Raw genomic sequence first — 18,548 nt, 5'->3', positions numbered from 1 at the left:
GATGGGAGGAGTAGAAACTGCTGATTGTTACCCGAGATGGCACTAAGAAATCCAGCAAGGACCACTGTTCAGCGACTCAAAGCAGCAACACGACACAGCAACACACAAAGTACTCGCTAAGAGACACAATTTGCTATAAGCCCAGACTGTCCAAGCAGAACAGAGCAAACATGCTCCCTTGTCTGAAATAGTGCTTTTCCACCAATGAGCTGGGATCCATTCATATAATAAAATCCATATCATAGTTTGCAAATCTCCATTTTAGATAATGAAGGAGAGAGTCAAAGAGAAAACAACAGCGTCATTACACATGGTAAGGGGGAGGATGTTTTGTGAAGCTTCTGTTTCAAGTGTTATGTTGGCCGTCTAAGTGCCATGAAAAATGTGGTCTCAGTGTAGGTGGCCCTTTGAGGGACCCAGATTTCAAAGGCATCACCTCATGCCACCTAGTGGTAAAAGCCGTATCTGCAGCGGAAGCAAGAAGGGCAGACTAGTGATGAGAACAGGTCTCAAAAAGGGACCTTAGTCAATCCCACCTCCAGAGCAAGGATCCTTTCAACAACGTGGAGCCTCTGTTGCTACTCCCGTCAGAGGAGGCCCTTGCCCCACTGCTGAGGACCACAAACTGCTGTAAATGTCACCAATTTGCCTGCCTCTAAGTCCTCTTTGTTGGATTAGTGTCATCTTGAGTAGCAAGGAGCAGTTTCTACCCCCCCATCTCTGTATTATCAGCCGACGTCATGCTATTCATTCAGTCAAACCACATTTAGGGAGTGTCTGCAAAGTGCTAGGCACTGGGTTACAGTGATCAATAAACAGGGAAGGAAGAGCGACAAAAATGGAGATCCTGACAAAGGAGGCAGAGACCCATGTGGCAGGTGGAAAACCTCCTTAGAGGGGAAAGGGAACCTTCCTGAAAATGGCATGGCTGAGGTGAGGCCTAGAGAATGTGGGAGAGTCCGCTGTGCAAAAGGCCTTCCAGACAGAAGGAAACGCAGAGAGAAAGGCTCAGGGTTGGGAACGGATGGACGAAGAGTGTCAGTGTTGCAGGAAGGAGGCAGGGGGAAAAAGACAGGAGAAACTGGAGAAGAGGTTGGAGACAGAAGCAGATTCAGGTCACACAGGGCCTGGCATGGATCCCCACAGCACACCTGACATGGTCAGTGATGTGTGACAACAATGAGATGGGGAGATGCAGGCATAACACAAGGACCCCCATCCCTTGGGGAGATGTATGGACATCACACAAGGACCACCAATCACTAGTTCCTATGACTCCTACATCCTAATGGTTCCAACACACGTGTCTTCCCAGTCCTCCAATCCAGGGACTGCCAGTGGTTTCCAGGAGAGTGGTCAAGAAAAAAAGATGGGCAACACATTGTTGGGAAGAGGTGGGAAGAGGGTGCTGCTGGGCATAGCTGCTGGGCTTCTGAAAGGAGGTGAGCACCATGATTCGGACAACTGACTGGACTGAGCTGAGCACATTCCAGGGCATCCACACAATGAACACTCCCCAATTATCTAAAATGTGGCTGAGAACAACTGGGAACGGCAAGGGATTCAGGACACATGGGCTGTATATTTCATTATATCTAAGACACTGTCCACTGTAAGACAGAAAAAAAAGGAATAGAAAACACTGCCAGTTAGCAAACGTATTTCTCACTGTTTGGAATTTTATTTTCGTGGTTACTCAAAAGTTCCATTATTGAGACAGAGTCATCTCTCTCCTGGTACAAATGAAAACGGCAAGTATGTGTGAAATATGCTGGCCAAAGCTTCTCTTTCGGGGCGTCTGTGCCTTTCCACGCACAGACCTTCAGGCCATGGGGGGCGCTGTTGAGGATGCAGGTCTTCAGAGCTCTCTCCACCCACACTGAGGGTTTCTTCCAAGCAGCTGGTCCTCCCTCTGGAAGTTTTGATCCTGGAACCTTCTTGATCTCCTCAGAAGGGATGAATGGGTGACCTTCAAAAGGGATCAGGTTTTACACTTTTTCTTCAAATGGCCCTTCAATGCTCTGTGGACTAAAGCACCAGCAGCCATGGTCCCAGCGGTCCAGTCTCACCGTGCCACCAGAAATAACCATTGAGTCCACGTGCACAGGGAATAACAGCTCTAACACAATTTGACAGTGACTGCAGGGTATGTCGAGAGTAAGTCACATCTGGAGTTGCCGTTGTGGCTCAGGGTTAAGACCCTGACACAGTGTCTGTGAGAATGTGGATTTGATCCCTGGCCTCACTCAGGGGGTTAAGGATCCGCATTGCTGCAAAGTATGGTGTAGGTCATGGATGTGACTCAGATCCAGGGTTGCTGGGGCTCTGGCCTAGGCCTGCAACTGCAGCTCTGATTCAACCCCTAGCCGGGAACTTCCATATGCTGTAGGTGTGGCTGTGAATAGAAAACCAGACAGAGAGAGAAAGTCACATCTGATTGGAGAAAAGTTAAAATGCAAGACCACGTGTCACAGAATTTTTATATAAACATATATGTGTACAAAAAAAATCACTTGGTTGTACACTGAACCTAAAACAATTGTAAAGCAACTGTACTTCAATGCAAAAAAATAGTATTGCCTGATCTTCTCTTATGGCACAGTGGGTTAAGAATCAGTGTTGTCACTGTGGCCTGTGCTGTGGCACAGGTTGATCCCTGGCCTGGAAATGTCCATATGCCATGGGTGCACTGTATGTCTTCATAACAAGTTTGGATTTCATACACAAACATAAGAGTCAAATATTAAATGAGGATAAATATCTGTAACAGGTCACAATGTGCTCATATCCTTAGAATATGAAGGATTCATAAGGGAATAAATAAAAAACCCCTAATGTCCCAGAAGAAAAAGCATAGACAGAGGACAGAAACGGCCAATTCACAAAAGAAGAAACAACTGAAAAATGAACATACGAAAAGATCAGCCGTATCAATGAGAACAAAAAAAGCAAAATGAAAATGAAAGCTGAACCAGAAAGCAGTATTGTCCCTTTCAAATCAGCAAGAAAAGTCATTTTTAATTGAACTTGGCTTTGGAGAGGGCAGGGAAAAAGGGCCCAGGGGCACAACCATCACCCTGTCAAAGGGGCCCAGTTGAGCTGCAGGGAACGGTGGCAACAGGGATGAAAAGTGGCATAACATGGGGACCCAGTGACCAAACAGGCCCACTTTGGGGATTCTGTCCTTAGACAATAACCAAGAATGGACATGCAAAACGTTCTTTACAAAAAGACTGAACCTGGAGTTATCAGGTCAACAAATCCAGCTCCAAGATTATAGGGACAGAATGGTGCCAAGTTTGTTTGAATGGACGTATCCACACATATCAACCACCCAGAGTAGACACCCAAATGTGACTAGTGGTTATCACTGCACCATGATAGCATTCACCTAATTCTGCTGCCTTTTCCACGACCGACCTCTGGTCCCCCCAGAGCACAGCCCTTTCAGTTGAATGTCTTGATTTGGTGTTTCAAACCCAGAATGAAAGACTCAAAAATCTCAGATTTGGAAAGATCTGCAAGTCGCTCAATCTTCTTTCCATCCACTGCTGCTTTCATCTGTTCCTGACACTTACATACTGCCTGTTGAATGGGATGGGTCTTTAAGTCAATTCAGTTTTCTTACTTCTCAGAGCTGAGGAGCTACCTCATGTTTTCTTACACACACTGTAACAAATACCTAACTAGTAACATTTAAAGCATCTGTCAGGGGACCGCCCAAAACCTTCTCACATTCCTCCTGTGGGAAACTCATCTGGCCCAACCACCTGTCCATGAAAGTGACATGCACTGATTCTGTCCTATTTGCAGAAGTGTCAGCTGCAACAGTGGGGAATGCATGTGAAGCTGTGAAATGCCCTCCCACAAGCATTTGTTCATCGGAGGATTCAGGGAATGGGAAGGGGCCCTCCCTGCTCCCCCAGACCCTGAGGATCAAGGCTGGGGCTGGTTGATGACTTCTCCTGGATCCCTGCTGTGTGTTTACCGTGTACCCGTGTTATTCCAAATGCTGGACAAACAGGAACACACAAAGCCCTGGTAACAACTGAAGGTAGTTCCCACAAGCTGTGGAACCTTTAGGAAATTAGGTTGAGCAATTCATAAACCTACTAACTCACCTGGATTTAGACTCCTCCCTGAACACTTCAGGTGCTTAAATGGTGTGTATCTGTGGTGCACATATAGGTATGGATTGCTTAACTGCTTACAGATGGATACATGTGTGTGTGTGTGTGTGTGTGTGTGTGTACAGACATATATGTATATATGGTGTGTGGATATGCATATCCATATATATGCAATTACAAATATTTACATTCCATATATACACTCACCTGAATATTCTCAGTGCCAAGTTTCAAGTTTGGGATTTTAATGGCATACTGCCCATAATCTTTAAGATACCCCTCTAATGTTTGATTTTATGGGTGTTCTTTTACAGCTTTTAGTTTTGTTTTTTGGTTTCTGTTTCCTATTGGTCTTTTCCTTGGTTTGAAAATGGAGAACAGGGAGCAAATCTTAAGGGCAGTAGACTCTGTACCTAAACAGAGGGTGGATTTACTTACTTCCCTTTGGGGAGTTCCTGAAAGCATCTTTCCTAAGCAGATCCACGAGGCCTTGAGTGTTCACTCATGGAAAAACTAGGCCTGAAAAACTGAGATGACTCAGAACCTGGTTTCAGCCCAGAGGGGGCTACCGGTATTGCCTCTTGGCTTCGTCTATTATTTTACAATATTTTACAAGAATATGATCAATGGTCAATAAGGAATCAATATGCACATAACCAAACAAAAACAGACAACAACCCAGTAGGACAAGCCTATGGTAAAGAAGGTTCATGTCTAAAATATCAATGGGAAAATTCCCATGAGGCAGAATAGGTTAAGAGTCCAGTGTTGCTGCAGTTGTGGTGTAGGCTGCAACTGCAGCTCAGGTTCATTCACTGGCCTGGTAACTTCCACATGCTGTGAATGTGGCTAAAAAAAATTAAATATACTGGAGTTCCTGTCACAGCACAGCAGAATGAATCCAACTAGGAACCAAGAGGTTTTGGGTTGATCCAAGGCCTTGCTCAGTGGGTTAAGGAGCCAGCGTTACCATGAGCTGTGATGTAGGTTGCAGACACGGCTCGGATTTGGTGTTGCTGTGGCTGTGGTGTAGGCCAGCAACTGTAGCTCCAACTAGATCCCTAGCCTGGGAACCTCCATATGCTGTGGGTACAGCCCTAAAAAGACAAAAAAAAATCATTTTTTTCTTAATTTTTTGTCTTTTTGCCATTTCTTGGGCCGCTCCAGCGGCATATGGAGATTCCCAGGCTAAGGTTCGAATCAGAGCTGTAGCTGCTGGCCTACACCAGAGCCACAGCAATGCAGGATCCGAGCCACATCTGCAACCTACACCACAGCTCCTGTCAACGCCGGATTCTTAACCCACTGAACAAGGCAGGGATCGAACCCGCAACCTCATGGTTCCTAGTCGGTCGGATTCGTTAAGCACTGAGCCATGATAGCAACTCCAAAAAAAAAAATCATTTTAAATGTAAACTTTTAAATACACACAGAGAAACATGCATGAATGTATGAAAAGAGTAGGGTTTTTTTTTTTCCGTCCTTTAAAGGCTATACTTTAAGGGTTTTTTTGTTTTTTGTTTTTTGTTTTTTTTCTTTTAAGGCTGTGGTATAGGCCAGCAGCTGCAGCTCCAATTTGACCTGTAGCCTGGGAACTTTCATATGCTGTGGTACAGCTCTAAAAAGACCAAAAAAAAAAAAAAAAAAAAAAAGAAAGAAAGAAAGAAAGACAAAAAGGAATTAACCCTATACTATTACAAACCACCAAATAATTTTTAAAGTATGGGAAAGCTAAGTAAAATCAGATACAGCCTCATAACTGACTAGTGATAAAGCCATTAAAATTATGGTCAGGCAGAGTTTTTTCCAGGAAGGGGAAATGCTTCTAAGTTTAAGCGAAAAGCAGGAATCAAGGTTACATAAATAAATTCAACTCTGCTAGAAACAAGACAACAGCTAGAAAAAGGATGGAAGGGAAAAAGTTGCCAGAAATGTTATCTCTGAATGGTGGGCAAGCAGGTGACTTTTTTTTTCTTTGCCGTACTTTTTTAGAAAGTTACTAAAAGTTACATTGCTTTTAAAAATGGGAGAGGATGGCAGTATGAAAACACACTAAAGAGATGATTTTTAAAATAAAAAATAATTTAAAAGGATCCTGTGGGCAATACTGCCCACCTGGGTAAATTTATAAACTAGCAGAAAGATAAGCCCAAGGGAAATGATTAACGACCTGGAATTTTCACACAGCAGACAATCCTTGACTTTGTGTTGCATTGACTACCTGCCTAAGGTCATATGTCAGACACATCTATAGGAAGCTTGGGGGCACCTAGGACATTAGAGGCCAGGACTGGGATCTAAATTGGTCCCCCCCAGGCTAGGAAGCTGCCCACAGGGAAGTGAGCTCAATATGGGGCAGCTGTAAAGGATGAACCGGGGCAGCTGTAAAGGATGAACCGGGTCAGGACACACTGAGTCAAGGCTTCATGCTGTGTTTCTGGGGCTCTCCTCTACCAGGCCAGGGAAATTTACCTTAAATATATGAGAAGATAAGATGGAGAAACTCAACCCGCAGCTGCAGGGGGGTGTTAGAGAGATATAAAGATCTGTGTTTAATGTCTAGCAAACCTGGTTATAAGTTGATTACAAAGACAAACATCAGTTCCTTTTATAAAGATTATTACAAGCCTCAAGGTCTTTTACCGTCCAGCTGAGTAAATTCCACAGTAAATTTCCTAAGGGCTGTGGGTTTGTCTGCTTTGAGACATGTGGTGTATTTAAACAGTTCTTCAGGGTTTTGTGCTATGAAAACACAGAGGCTATGTCAGCTAATTCTCTGGCTATGCTCTTGGATCCATACACACAACCCTCTAGTTTTCCCGGTCAAAAGGACCAGTCATGTCTTACATTCCTTGGAGACCAAAGTTCCCATTTCTGGCTCAAATCAACAAATGTAAAGTCACCTACCCAGATCACTGCCTTCTTTGGTTGCCCAGCAAAGGCAGTAATGCTGCATGAAGGCAGAAGCTCCATTTCATCCAGGAATTCAAGGGACTCTTCTGCAAAGAGAATCAAATAGACAACACAAATACAGGCGATTCAAAATGAAGGTGAGGAGTTCCCATTGTGGCTCAGCAGAAACGAATCTGACTCATGACCATGAGGTTGTGGGTTCGATCCCTGGCCTTGCTCAATGGTTAAGGATCTGGCATTGCATGAGCTGTGGTGGAGACTGGCAGCTGTAGCTCTGATTGGACCCCTAACCTGGGAACCTCCCAAGCAAAACAAAACAAAACAAAAGAATTAAGCTGATAGTTGTTTCTGCTGTGGCACAATGGGTTAATAATCTGGCTTGTCTCTGTGGACGTGCCAGTTCAATCCCCAGCAAGATGCAGTGGGTTAAGGATCAGACGTTGCCACGGCTGTGGCATAGGGCACAGCTCAGGCTCTGATTCGATTCCTTGGCCTGGGAACTTCCATATGCCATGGGTGCAGCTGAAAAATAAACTTTCAGAAGAATGAAGGTGATGACCTGTATGTCCAGGCCTGGAAAGAAGTTCAGCATATACTACGTGAAAAGAAGTACACTATAAAAGAGCATGCATGGTATGAGCCCATTTTATTTTTATTGAAAAGAAGAAAAAATTACCGTACACAAAGTCAAAAATGACAAAGGACAAACTAGAAAAAAATGTTTGTAGATTTCCTTGCTATATAAGAGCTGTTACACTTTAGTAAAAACAACTTTTAAAACTTATTTAAGAGTTCCCGACAGCGGTGCAGTGGAAACGCATCTGACTAGGAAGCATGAGGTTGTGAGTTCAATTCCTGGCCTCGCTCAGTGGGTTAAGGATCCAGCCTTACCATGAGCTGTAATGTAGGTTGCAGATGCAGCCCAGATTTGACGTTGCTGTTGCTGTGGCTGTGGCACAAGCTGGTAGCTGCAGATCCACTAGATCCCTACTCTGGGAACCTCCACTGCTGTGGGTGCAGCCATAAAAAGACAAATAAATCATTTTAAATGTAAACTTTTAAATACATACACACAGAGAAACATGCATGAATGTATGAAAATATCAGGGTTTTTTTTCTTCATCTTCTTAAGGCCACACCTGTGCACCTGTGGCTTATGGAAGTTCCCAGGCTAGGGGTCAAATCGGAGCTGTAGCCGCTGGCCTATGCCACAGCCACATCTGTGACCTACATGGCTGCTCATGGCAATGCTGGATCCTTAACCCACTGAGTGAGGCCAGGGACTGAACCCTCATCCTCTTGGATACCAGTCAGATTCGTTTCCACTGTGCCACAATGGGAACTCCCTGAAAATAGCTTTTTAAAATGTTTTCTCTCAAGATAAGCATATATTAGGGTACTGGGGACCATGCAGGCATTTCCAAAAAGAGTAAAGAAGAAAAATTAAAGATGACCCAGGAGTTCCCGTCGTGGCGCAGTGGTAAACAAATCCGACTAGGAACCATGAGGTTGCGGGTTCGGTCCCTGTGCTTGCTCAGTGGGTTAACAATCCGGCGTTGCTGTGAGCTGTGGTGTAGGTTGCAGACTCGGCTTGGATCCCGCCTTGCTGTGGCTCTGGCGTGGGCTGGTGGCTATAGCTCCGATTTGACCCCTAGCCAGGGAACCTCCATATGCCGTGGGAGCGGCCCAAGAAATAGCAAAAAGACAAAAAGAAAAAAAAAAAAAGATGACCCATAGCCCATTATGCCAAGAGCCACTGTCAACATTCTGATAGTGCCGTGTGTTTGGGCTGTGTGTGTGCATGCGTGCTTGAGTGCACAGGTGAACAGATGTACACGCTCATGCAGGTTTCTGTACTTGTGTTTCTCTCCCGTGTTGGTGCGCAGGCCTCAGGGTCACATCCCAAGTGAGGACTCTCTGAGAGAGGCACTCTAGCAGCTTCCCAGCTAATCTGCGTGGAGGACCTCAAGGCAGGTTTCTTAATGCAAGGAAGAATCCAAGCTCCAAGATGAGGGCACCAGGACGACTAGGACCAAGTTCAGCTATCAGGAGACACTAGTCCATGAAAGTTGTTCTCTAGAAGGTGAACTCCACCAAGCAGGTGCATCTTCTGGCCTGTTCTGCTCAGGGCAACATCCCTTGCGCTTAGAAAGTACACAGCACATAGGAGGCACTCGGTGTCTGTTACACCAACAGGCCTGCCTTCGACTTCCTTTTATACGGAGGATCTGGCAAAAGCCCTGGGCAGGTGTAGACACAAACTATGAGGCATCCACAGAACTGGGCGCACTGGTCAGCCTGGGGTGGACAGACCAAAGCCCATCCTGCCTCATCACCTGCCTCTGTCGAGACACGACACGGTCTGTGAAAGGCTGTGGCAACACAGGACAAACGACTGCCTAGAAAAAACCTACTCCCCTCAAGGTGATGCAAATTCAAATCCTCCCTGTGTCTCTTGAGAGTAGCCAGAGCTTTTGCATTACAGATGCCAGACCAGGGCTATTGAAAACAGTCACCATGTGGTAAATGAAATCCAGCCTGTGGGAAAGGAAAATTCTAGAAGAATACAAGAAGCATTGACTTGATCACGTGGACACATCCCTTTCATGACCTCAAGGCTCTGATGTATGTTCTTGGAGAAAATAGTGATATTTCTAAAAGTCAATGAGAAGTTCAATGGAGAAGCAAGACCAAAAATTCTATTATCTTGCAAGAGACTCAAAACTGTCCCCAGAGGCATGGGGCAGCACAAATCACAAAGTACAAAAGAAACTATAAAAAGAGATCTAAGCTGACGCTAACACTCTCCAGAGATGTATAAAGTAAGGTTTCCTCCAGGGCTATTTCTAACAGGGAAATTAAAAGAAAACCAAGGACAAGAAGGCACAACTAAATGCCCAACTCTCAAGACATTACTCTTTAATTACTTTAGAATTATTATTATCAAGGAAACTACCTCAGTGTCTACCAATGGAGGAATGAATAAAGAAAATGTGGCATATATATGTATACATACAATGGAATATTTAGCCATAAAAAAAAAGAATGAAAAATTTTGCCCCTTGTGACAACATGTATGGACGTTGAGGGCACTGTGCTAAGTGAAGTAAGTCAAAGACAAATAACCATGTGATCTCTCTTATATGTAGAATTAAAAAAAAAAAAAAACTACAGCTTGGCAGTTAACCAGGGTGGAGGGCAGGCAAAATATGTGAATGGGGTTAAAAGGTACAAACTTCTGGTTATAAAATAAGTTAAATCATGAAGATGTAATGTATAGCATGGTTACCATAGTTAATAACCCTAAGTGCCTATCTGAGAGTTAGGAGTAAATCTTAAAAGTTCTCATTACAAGCAAAAAAATTCTGGGAGTTCCTGTTGTGGCTCAACGGAAATGAATCTGACCACGAGGATGTGTTCGATCCCCAGTCTCACTCAATGGGTTAAGGATCTGGCATTGCCGTGAGCTGTGGTGTAGGTCACAGACGCAGCTTGGATCTGGCGGTGCTGTGGCTGTGGTGTAGGGCAGCAGCTATAGCTCCAATTAGACCCCTATGCTGGGAACTTCCGCATGCCTTGGGAAAAGCCCAAAAAAAAAAAAAAAATTCTGTATACATGACTATGAATGTAACTGGACTATTATCATTTTACTATATATACAAATATCGAATCACTATGTTGTATACATGAAACTAATGTTGTGTGTCAATTGTGCCTCAATTTTAAAATTTATTGCCTTTAATATATATATATATATATCCACACATCGATATAAACACCGGGCAGCACTAAACAGGGTGTGGTAACCCTGAACATCTTGACATGCAGAGATAAATACAATCGATTGTTCAATTTTTTAAAAAGATGGTGAGGGAGTTCCCTGGTGGCTCAGCAGTTAAGGACCCAGTGCTGTCACTGCTGTGACTTGGGTCACTGCTGTGGTGCAGATTCAATTCTTGGCCCAGGAACTTCCGAGTGCCATGGGCGTGGCCACAAAAAGGATGGTGGTTTACAGACCAATACATGTCACATCAACCTACTGATTCAAAAAACACACATCTAGATGTCAAGAAATATTTATCTCTACATTCCCAAAGAAAAAGGATACACTGCAATTTATTCACAGCAACTGTCTTTGAAGGGTGCAGCTACAGAGTGCACAACTGCTTTATACTTCACGTACTTTACGCTGCTTGAAAATTGTTTCAGAACAATGAGCATGTATTTCGTTTATAATGAGGGGAAAGTCCACTTAAAAATCCTTAAGCAGACGTTTTCCCTCTTAGGAGCCCTTGAGCAGCATCGTTTTCCTCCTCTTCCAAAACACAGGGATTAGGCAAGATTTCCACAGCCGAGGTGGAATTGCTTACTTCCACTAAGATAATCCAGGCGTAAACCTTATCTTGGTTAGTAGCTAATGAGTTACTCTCAAGGTGTTATCAATGTTTAATCAACACTAGCAGTAGGTTAACTTGCTGCAAAATAAGTCTAGTTCAGGATTAAAAAAAAAAAATTAAAGGATGCAGACAATTACGCCTTTCATTCACAATTACCTGGCAAGGAGTGAACTCTTTGCCAATCCCATACCTGCTCACTTCCGCGCGAGGTAACTTGCTGTACAATTCCACCATGTCCACGGCTGAAGCCGATTCCCACCCACTGGACAGGAGCCGTTCTTTCTAAAACATGCAGTGGAGAGAAGTGGAGATGACAACATGCTGTCGTGGGACACAGGACACTCTGCACAGGCACCAGAGCTCCCCTCGGAGGACTCCTCTTTCTAAAGCCCATTCTGGCCCCCACCATCTTTCTCCTTCTTATTGTTCCATTTTCTATACAGAAGCTGTGCTGTTATAATGCGGGACTGGGGGGAAAGGCACTGAAGTCTATTTAAAGAGGAACAAAGGAAGAAACCGTCCAATGAGCAACAGTGTTTTTCAAGTGCCCTAGGGATAACATGACATAAGCCATGTGAAAAGTAACCTACTGAAATGCGGGCAGGAGTGGGACGTGTCCCTTCAGCAACAAATTATAAAAGGTGGAGGGGGCAGAAGGCGGAGGGAACAATGATAGATTCCAAGAGACTGGAGGGACCCATCGGTCAAATATAAATTGGGAACCATGTTTGGATCCTGATTCAAATACACTAATGATGAATGCATTTTAGATGGTTGAGGAAAACTGGAGGTGAGCTGGGTCAGATGCTCCTACGAAGGCGTTCGTGTCGATCTGTAAGGTGTGACAGTGGTATTATTGTTATCCTGAGGGGGAAGGTCCTTACTGGCAGGAGGTTCAGACTGAAGTATTTATGGGGGAAATGACCTACTGGCTGGGATTTGCCTTAAGATATTCCAAGAACAATACCAACAAAAACTGCAGGAGGGAGGGTAAACAAAATGACATGAGGAGTTCCCATTGCGGCTCAGTGGGTTAAGAACCTGATGAGTATCCATGAGGATGCGGTTCCCATCCCTGACCTTGCTAGTAGGTTAAGGATCTGGCCATGCCACCTGCTGCAGCATGGATGGCAGATGCAGCTCAGATCTGGCACTGCTGTGGCTGTGGCCTAGGTCAGCAGCTGCAGCTCCAACCTGACCCCTAGTCTGGGAACTTCCATATGCCACAGACACAGCCCGAAAAAGAAAAAAGACAATGACAAAATGTTAAGTTCTGAAGCTGGCTGATGGGACACGGGTGTTCATTGTACTGTTCCCTCTACTTTCATTTGTTTGAAAAATGGTGTGATGGAAAGTTGAAATAACAGGGGTAGGAAATGTACGTTTCCATTTTCCACCCCAAGACGGCAGCAGAGGGCTTGGGTGTCCAGCAAGATGCACGGGGGCTAACGAGAGCCCTGCTGCTGTGAGGGATTCACACATTCTCTTCTCTGGGAAGGGAGGCTGCCCTTCCTCGGTGGGCGCAAGAGGACGTCCCGGTCTCAGCCCGCTGACCTGCGACTCTAACGACTTGCAGGTCTCCACTCCCGCCGCCGCAGGTTCTCAATCATGATCTGCCCAAACCGGTCATCCATGTTCACCTGGGAAGGGAGAGACGGGGCTGGGCACCACCACAGGGGGCGCTGTTTCTTAAATAGCAAAATAAAGCAACAGCAGTTGGCTTCTAGCCAGTCAGAGCTGATAATACCCAGTGCAGGTCACCGAATCCTGAGCGTGGTGCCAAGGGAGCATAAACGGGGAGAGCCCCTCGAAGGGCAACTGGGCAGGAACCATTCACTGCAGACACTCAGCCTGGGCCCGCCACTGCCAGCAACCTCTCCTATGCATAGCCTCACACCATATGCAAAGATGCCAGAACACTTACTGCAGCATTAAGTCTAATAGGAAGAATCTAGAAAGAACTTAAGGGCCCCATCATTTGAGGTTAAATAAATTCTAGCATGTTCATATAATGAAATACATTATAGCTGTGAAAACAGGAAAGGAAGATAGAAAGACAGATATGAAATGACTGCTAAGATAAACTCTTAAAGAGTGAGGTAGAAAAGAACATGTACATGGAGTTCTCCCTGTGGCTCAGCGGTAATGAACCAGACTAGTAACCATGAGGACACGGGTTTGATCCTTGGCCTTGCTCAGTGGGTTAAGGATCCAGGATTGCCATGAGCCGCTGTGAGCTGTGGTGTAGTTCGCAGGTGTGGCTCAGATCCAGCGTTGCTGTGGTGTAGGCCGGCAGCTGTACATCGGATTCCGCCCCTAGCCTGAAAACTTCCATGTGCTGCAAGTTCGGCCCTAAAAAGCAAAACTCATCCTCATTATCTATATTTATGCACAACTGTCACAAAACAAAACATATGCACACTGTTGTAGCACATACAGTTGCTTTGTCACACAAAAGGTATCAAAAATTCATCACTTCAACAATATGTAAAATGATTCCCAGTGTCATATGATAACACTGAAGGACAAGAACCAATGGTATTTGGGCTGGGGGCATACCTGAGGCTTATGTGACACTAATGACAGACTGCACTATTCACTCAGGATAGACGTGCATTTGTGAACACAACCACCGTCATTTTATTGCCCCAATTTGAATCCTGGCTTGACGGCTATGAGGCTATGATGAAGACAGCAATCACTTGGTTCAACTGGAAAACTAGGATAGAACTAGTACCTACCTTTTGGGTTGCTGTAGCAGTTATAGAAGTTAATGTGTCTGCTACCTAAGTAATCAAATTCTAAGAATTTGCAATCATCGTCATTACTGAAATAATCATTATCCATGTGGTGTTGTCATTTTACTAATTAAAAAATAATATAAGACACGTGAGCAATCGACAAACGTGGGGCTGCTGCTGATTCTGTATTTGTTAGGAAATAGTAAACTACGTTAAAAGCTTATTATTCACAAAATGTCCCATCTAGGGACAACTGTGGTCAACAAACTAAAAACTGGCACATTCCCAGGCCTGCTCCAAAGTGACCGGGTCTCTAATCAAAAACCTGTGGTCTCTTGTGTGATGTAATAAAGGCTTGTTGAGTTCCCGCCAAGGCTCGAACCTGACTAGTATCCATGAGGGTGAGGGTTTGATCTGTGGCCTCGCTCAGTGGGTTAAGGATCCAGTGCTGCCGTGAGCTGTGGGTATAGGTCACAGACAAGGCTCGGATCCTGTGTTGCTGGGCTGTGGCATAGGCTGGCAAATGCAGCTCCAATTTGACCCTTAGCCTGGGAACCTCCATATGCTCGGGTGTGGCCCTAAAAAGACAATCAAAACAAAACAAAACAAAAAAACCCAGCTTGTTGAATTGAATGAAAGAATACAGAGATGCAGAAAATCAGTGAAGTATACATCTGAAATGAGTGAGAACGTGGGAAGTGGAATTCCTTATCCCCAGGTCTGGCATCCTGAAAGCAAAGACAGGTCACCGAAATTTATCCACATCAAAGGCGAGGATGGATGAGGCCAGCCGCCACTATATCCATTCACCAGAACAGAAGTCTGAGTCTGAGGAATGCCTCCAGCTGAAGAGAGGGAAGGAAAGAAAACCAACCAAACCAAGAAACACCTACAGAGGAACCTGGACTTAGTGGGCAGGGAAGAGGCCAAGAGACCAAGGTCTAGCCCCAGACCTTGCCCAGACGTAATGCTGGGCAAGGCCCTTTTACTGCCTATATCTGTAATAAAATTTAAAAACAAAACAGAATAAAATCAATAAACTCAAATTAAGATGAACAATAAAAGCAGCTAACACGTATTCAGTGCTTAACCATCAGTCCACTGCTGTTCAACATCTCATGAATTCCCATAATAATCCAGAGAGGAAGGCACTTTTTTTTTTAACACATGCACTTGTCCAATTTGGGTTTTGCTGTAATAGCAACAGTGTTTTTAAAATTCAATTTTTATTTTATAGTGATTATAGTTGGTTTGCAATACTGTATTGGTTTTAGGTGTGCAGCAAAATGATTCCGTTATAAATATACAGATAACCATCCTTTTTCAGATTCTGCTCCCATATAAATTATTACAGGATACTTAGTATAGTTCCTTGTGCCATATAGTAGGTCCGTGTTGACATCTATTTTATACATAGTAGTACGTATATATTAGTCTCAGTCTCCTAACTTGTCCCTCCCCACATCTTTCCCCTTTGGTAACAGTAAGTTTGTTTTCAAAGTCTGCAAGCCTGTTTCCATTTTGTAAATAAGTTCATTTGTATCATTTTTTTTAGATCCACATATAAGTGACATCATATGACATTTGTCATTCTCTGTTTTACTTCACTTAGTGTGATACTCTCTAGGCCCACCCACATTGCTGCCAAATTTAATTTGAATTACTTAGACTTGAGAGGTAAGTCTATCTCTTTAAAAACAAAGAACTGGGTGGAGTTCCCGTTGTGGCTCAGCAATAATGAACCCAACTGGTATCCAGGAGGATGTGGGTTCGATCCCTGGCCCTGCTCAATGGGTGAAGGATCTGGTGTTGCCGTGAGTTTTAGCACAGATCACAGACGCAGCTTGGATCTGGCATTGCTATGGCTGTGGTGTAGACCAGCAGCTGCAGCTCTGATTCAACCCTTGGCCTGGGAACTTCCATATGCTGTGGGTATACCCCAAAAAAGAAAAACAAAAACAAAAACAGAAAAACCCCAAGGAGCTGGGGCTCAGAAAGATCTAAATAACAGCTAACTAATTAATAGCTTACTTAATAGCTGAACAATGCCAGAAATGCTTATGTACATATTAGCCCATTTATTAACCATGAAGTCGGGATATTATTATCCTCATTTTTCAGATTTTTCAGATGAGGCAACAGGCACAGAGAGGTTAAGTAACTTGTCCAGGTCACACAGGCTGCCTCCAGAACATGGAATCCCGACCACCAAGCAAGTCTGCCTCAGGTCACAGAGCCAACATTAAGAGTTAGGGCCAGGATTCAGATGCAGGCTGAATTAGTCCCAAACTCTAAAACATATCAATTTCAGCACTAGATCAGAGAGAAAAAAAGGCAATGGGCCTAACACAGTGATTTTAGAAATAAGGAAATTTTCCATTAAAATCCTGCATTTCTTTTTTTGCCCTTTATTCATTTATTTATTTATTTATTTATTTGCTTTTTGGGGCCACACCACGGCATATGCAAGTTCCCAGGCTAGGGGTTGAATCGGAGCTAAAGCCGCTGGCCTACACCACAGCAACCAGGATCCTAGCCCTGTCTGTGACCTACACCACAGCTCATGGCAATGCCAGATCCCAAACCCACTGAGCAAGGACAGGCATTGAACCTGCATCCTCATGGATACTAGTCAGATTTGTTTCTGCTGTGCCATGACGGGAACTGCTAAAACCCTGCATTTCTAACTTCTCTTGAAAAACTGGGAGTCCAGGCAACTCTAAACTCACCCCACATGGTGACAATTGGCTAGAACGAAACAGTGGGCATCCCATAAAACAGGACATGGGTGTCCCAGTTTACCACAATCCCCACCACTCCACTCTATGTTGCACCAGGCCAACCTCCTCCACCTGCATCATTACCTGCCTCTGAAGGCATCTGAGTTTGCTACCCCTACCCTGATGGTGGCCAAAATTCCCTCCATCACCATCTGTGACTTTATAGCAAACATCTTATTGATGGATCAAAATGAGAACTCCAAAAAGCTTTCCTGAGAGCCAAGACAGGAGTTTCCAAAAACTCTGGCTACAAGTCTGCAGGAAGTCAAGAACTCAGGAATACCAGGTTTGCTGGAATTAATGAACAAAGGAGACGTGGAAGCGGCCAGAGCAGAAGGAAAAGAATCAGACAAAGCCCGTTCCGAGGGTGCGCGGGGAGGGAGAGCCACCACTGGAGTCCCATGCAGAAGGCACACTTCTCCTGCTTCCTCTTACCTGTTTGTAGTTTATGAGCATGGCAGTCTCGAAACTGTTGGCGGCCCACTTGAGAAGGTTTGCAGACTGCTCCGGAGTCATGTAAACCAGCACACATTCAGCCACCAGGAGGGTAGGCAATCTAAGAGAAGGAAAAAAAAAAAAGACACATAAATACTTTTGCAGCAAAATGGGGCCCTCTGATTGTACTCAGGTGGCAGCACTGGCAGGGCAGTTCATGCCCCCGGGAAAACCACAAGTACTGGTTTTCACATCCACCGTCAGTGTACCACGACCCAAGGTTTTACACGGTGGCCAATCAGCAATAATTTTTGTCCTGCTGGTGGAAATCATTAAATATGAGGCAGGCTATGAAAATGGCTCCAAATTCTTCCCCAGTGAGCACCCTGGGGTCACGGGAAACTGGAGATGCTCCCACTCAAGAGTGGGGTTTATTTCCCTTCCCCTGGAATCTGGGGTAATCACTGGCTTTGGCCAATGGACCAGCAACCAACATGACACAAGCAGAAGCTTGGGAATGACCTCCACACAGATGCTCACTCTCTTGCTGCACATGGCAACCTGAAGCCACCATGGGAATGAAGCCAAGCTAGGTGGCCACTGGATGAGAATGAGGTAGCCTGGCAGACCTGCCTGCTGTCCATATGTGAGTAAACCCCCGAGACATTGGCTACAGTGGGGCCCTAGCAGACAAACAACCCAGCTAAGCCCAGCCCAAACTGTCAACTCACAGAATCCTGAGCAACTGAATTGTGGGTTGTTTTAAAACACTGAGTTTAGAAGGATTTGTTACACATCGAAAATGGACTGACATAATGTAGATATACTGATATTCACTAAACAGAATCTAATTCTTATAAAAGCTTTTACTATCAAGAATTGAAAACAGGAGTTTCCGCTATGGCACAACAGAACGGACAGCGTCTCTGAAGTGCCAGGACAAAAGTGTGATCCCCAGCCTGGCACAGTGGGTTAAAGGATTTGGTACAGCTGCAGCTGTGGGACAGGTCACAATTGCAGCTTGGATCTGACCCCTGTCCTGAGAACTCCATATGCATCAGGGTGGCCAAAAAAGAAAGAAAAAAGGAGGAAAAATAAAAACGTGAACAGTCTTCAGGAAATTACATTATTAGTTACGAGGCACTCTGATTT

General features: G+C 44.6%; 1 protein-coding gene across 1 annotated transcript in view; it reads right to left on the bottom strand.

Moving 5' to 3' along the window:
- Positions 1-1,669: 1,669 nt before the first annotated feature.
- The window catches only part of LOC100626661 (leucine carboxyl methyltransferase 1), a 50,583-nt gene continuing 33,704 nt past the window's right edge, over positions 1,670-18,548 (bottom strand). Inside the window, 6 exon segments of the mRNA XM_021082515.1 lie at positions 1,670-1,969; positions 7,038-7,129; positions 11,631-11,722; positions 12,995-13,029; positions 13,032-13,080; positions 17,397-17,517. Coding sequence (XP_020938174.1) covers positions 7,117-7,129; positions 11,631-11,722; positions 12,995-13,029; positions 13,032-13,080; positions 17,397-17,517 — 310 coding nt within the window. The 3' untranslated portion in view covers positions 1,670-1,969; positions 7,038-7,116.

The sequence above is a fragment of the Sus scrofa genome, unplaced genomic scaffold, assembly GCF_000003025.6.
Source record: "Sus scrofa isolate TJ Tabasco breed Duroc unplaced genomic scaffold, Sscrofa11.1 Contig981, whole genome shotgun sequence".
In the NCBI taxonomy this organism is placed as follows: Eukaryota; Metazoa; Chordata; class Mammalia; order Artiodactyla; family Suidae; genus Sus; species Sus scrofa.
Note: the sequence above shows the minus strand (reverse complement) of the source record. Positions and strands in the feature narration are given on the sequence as shown.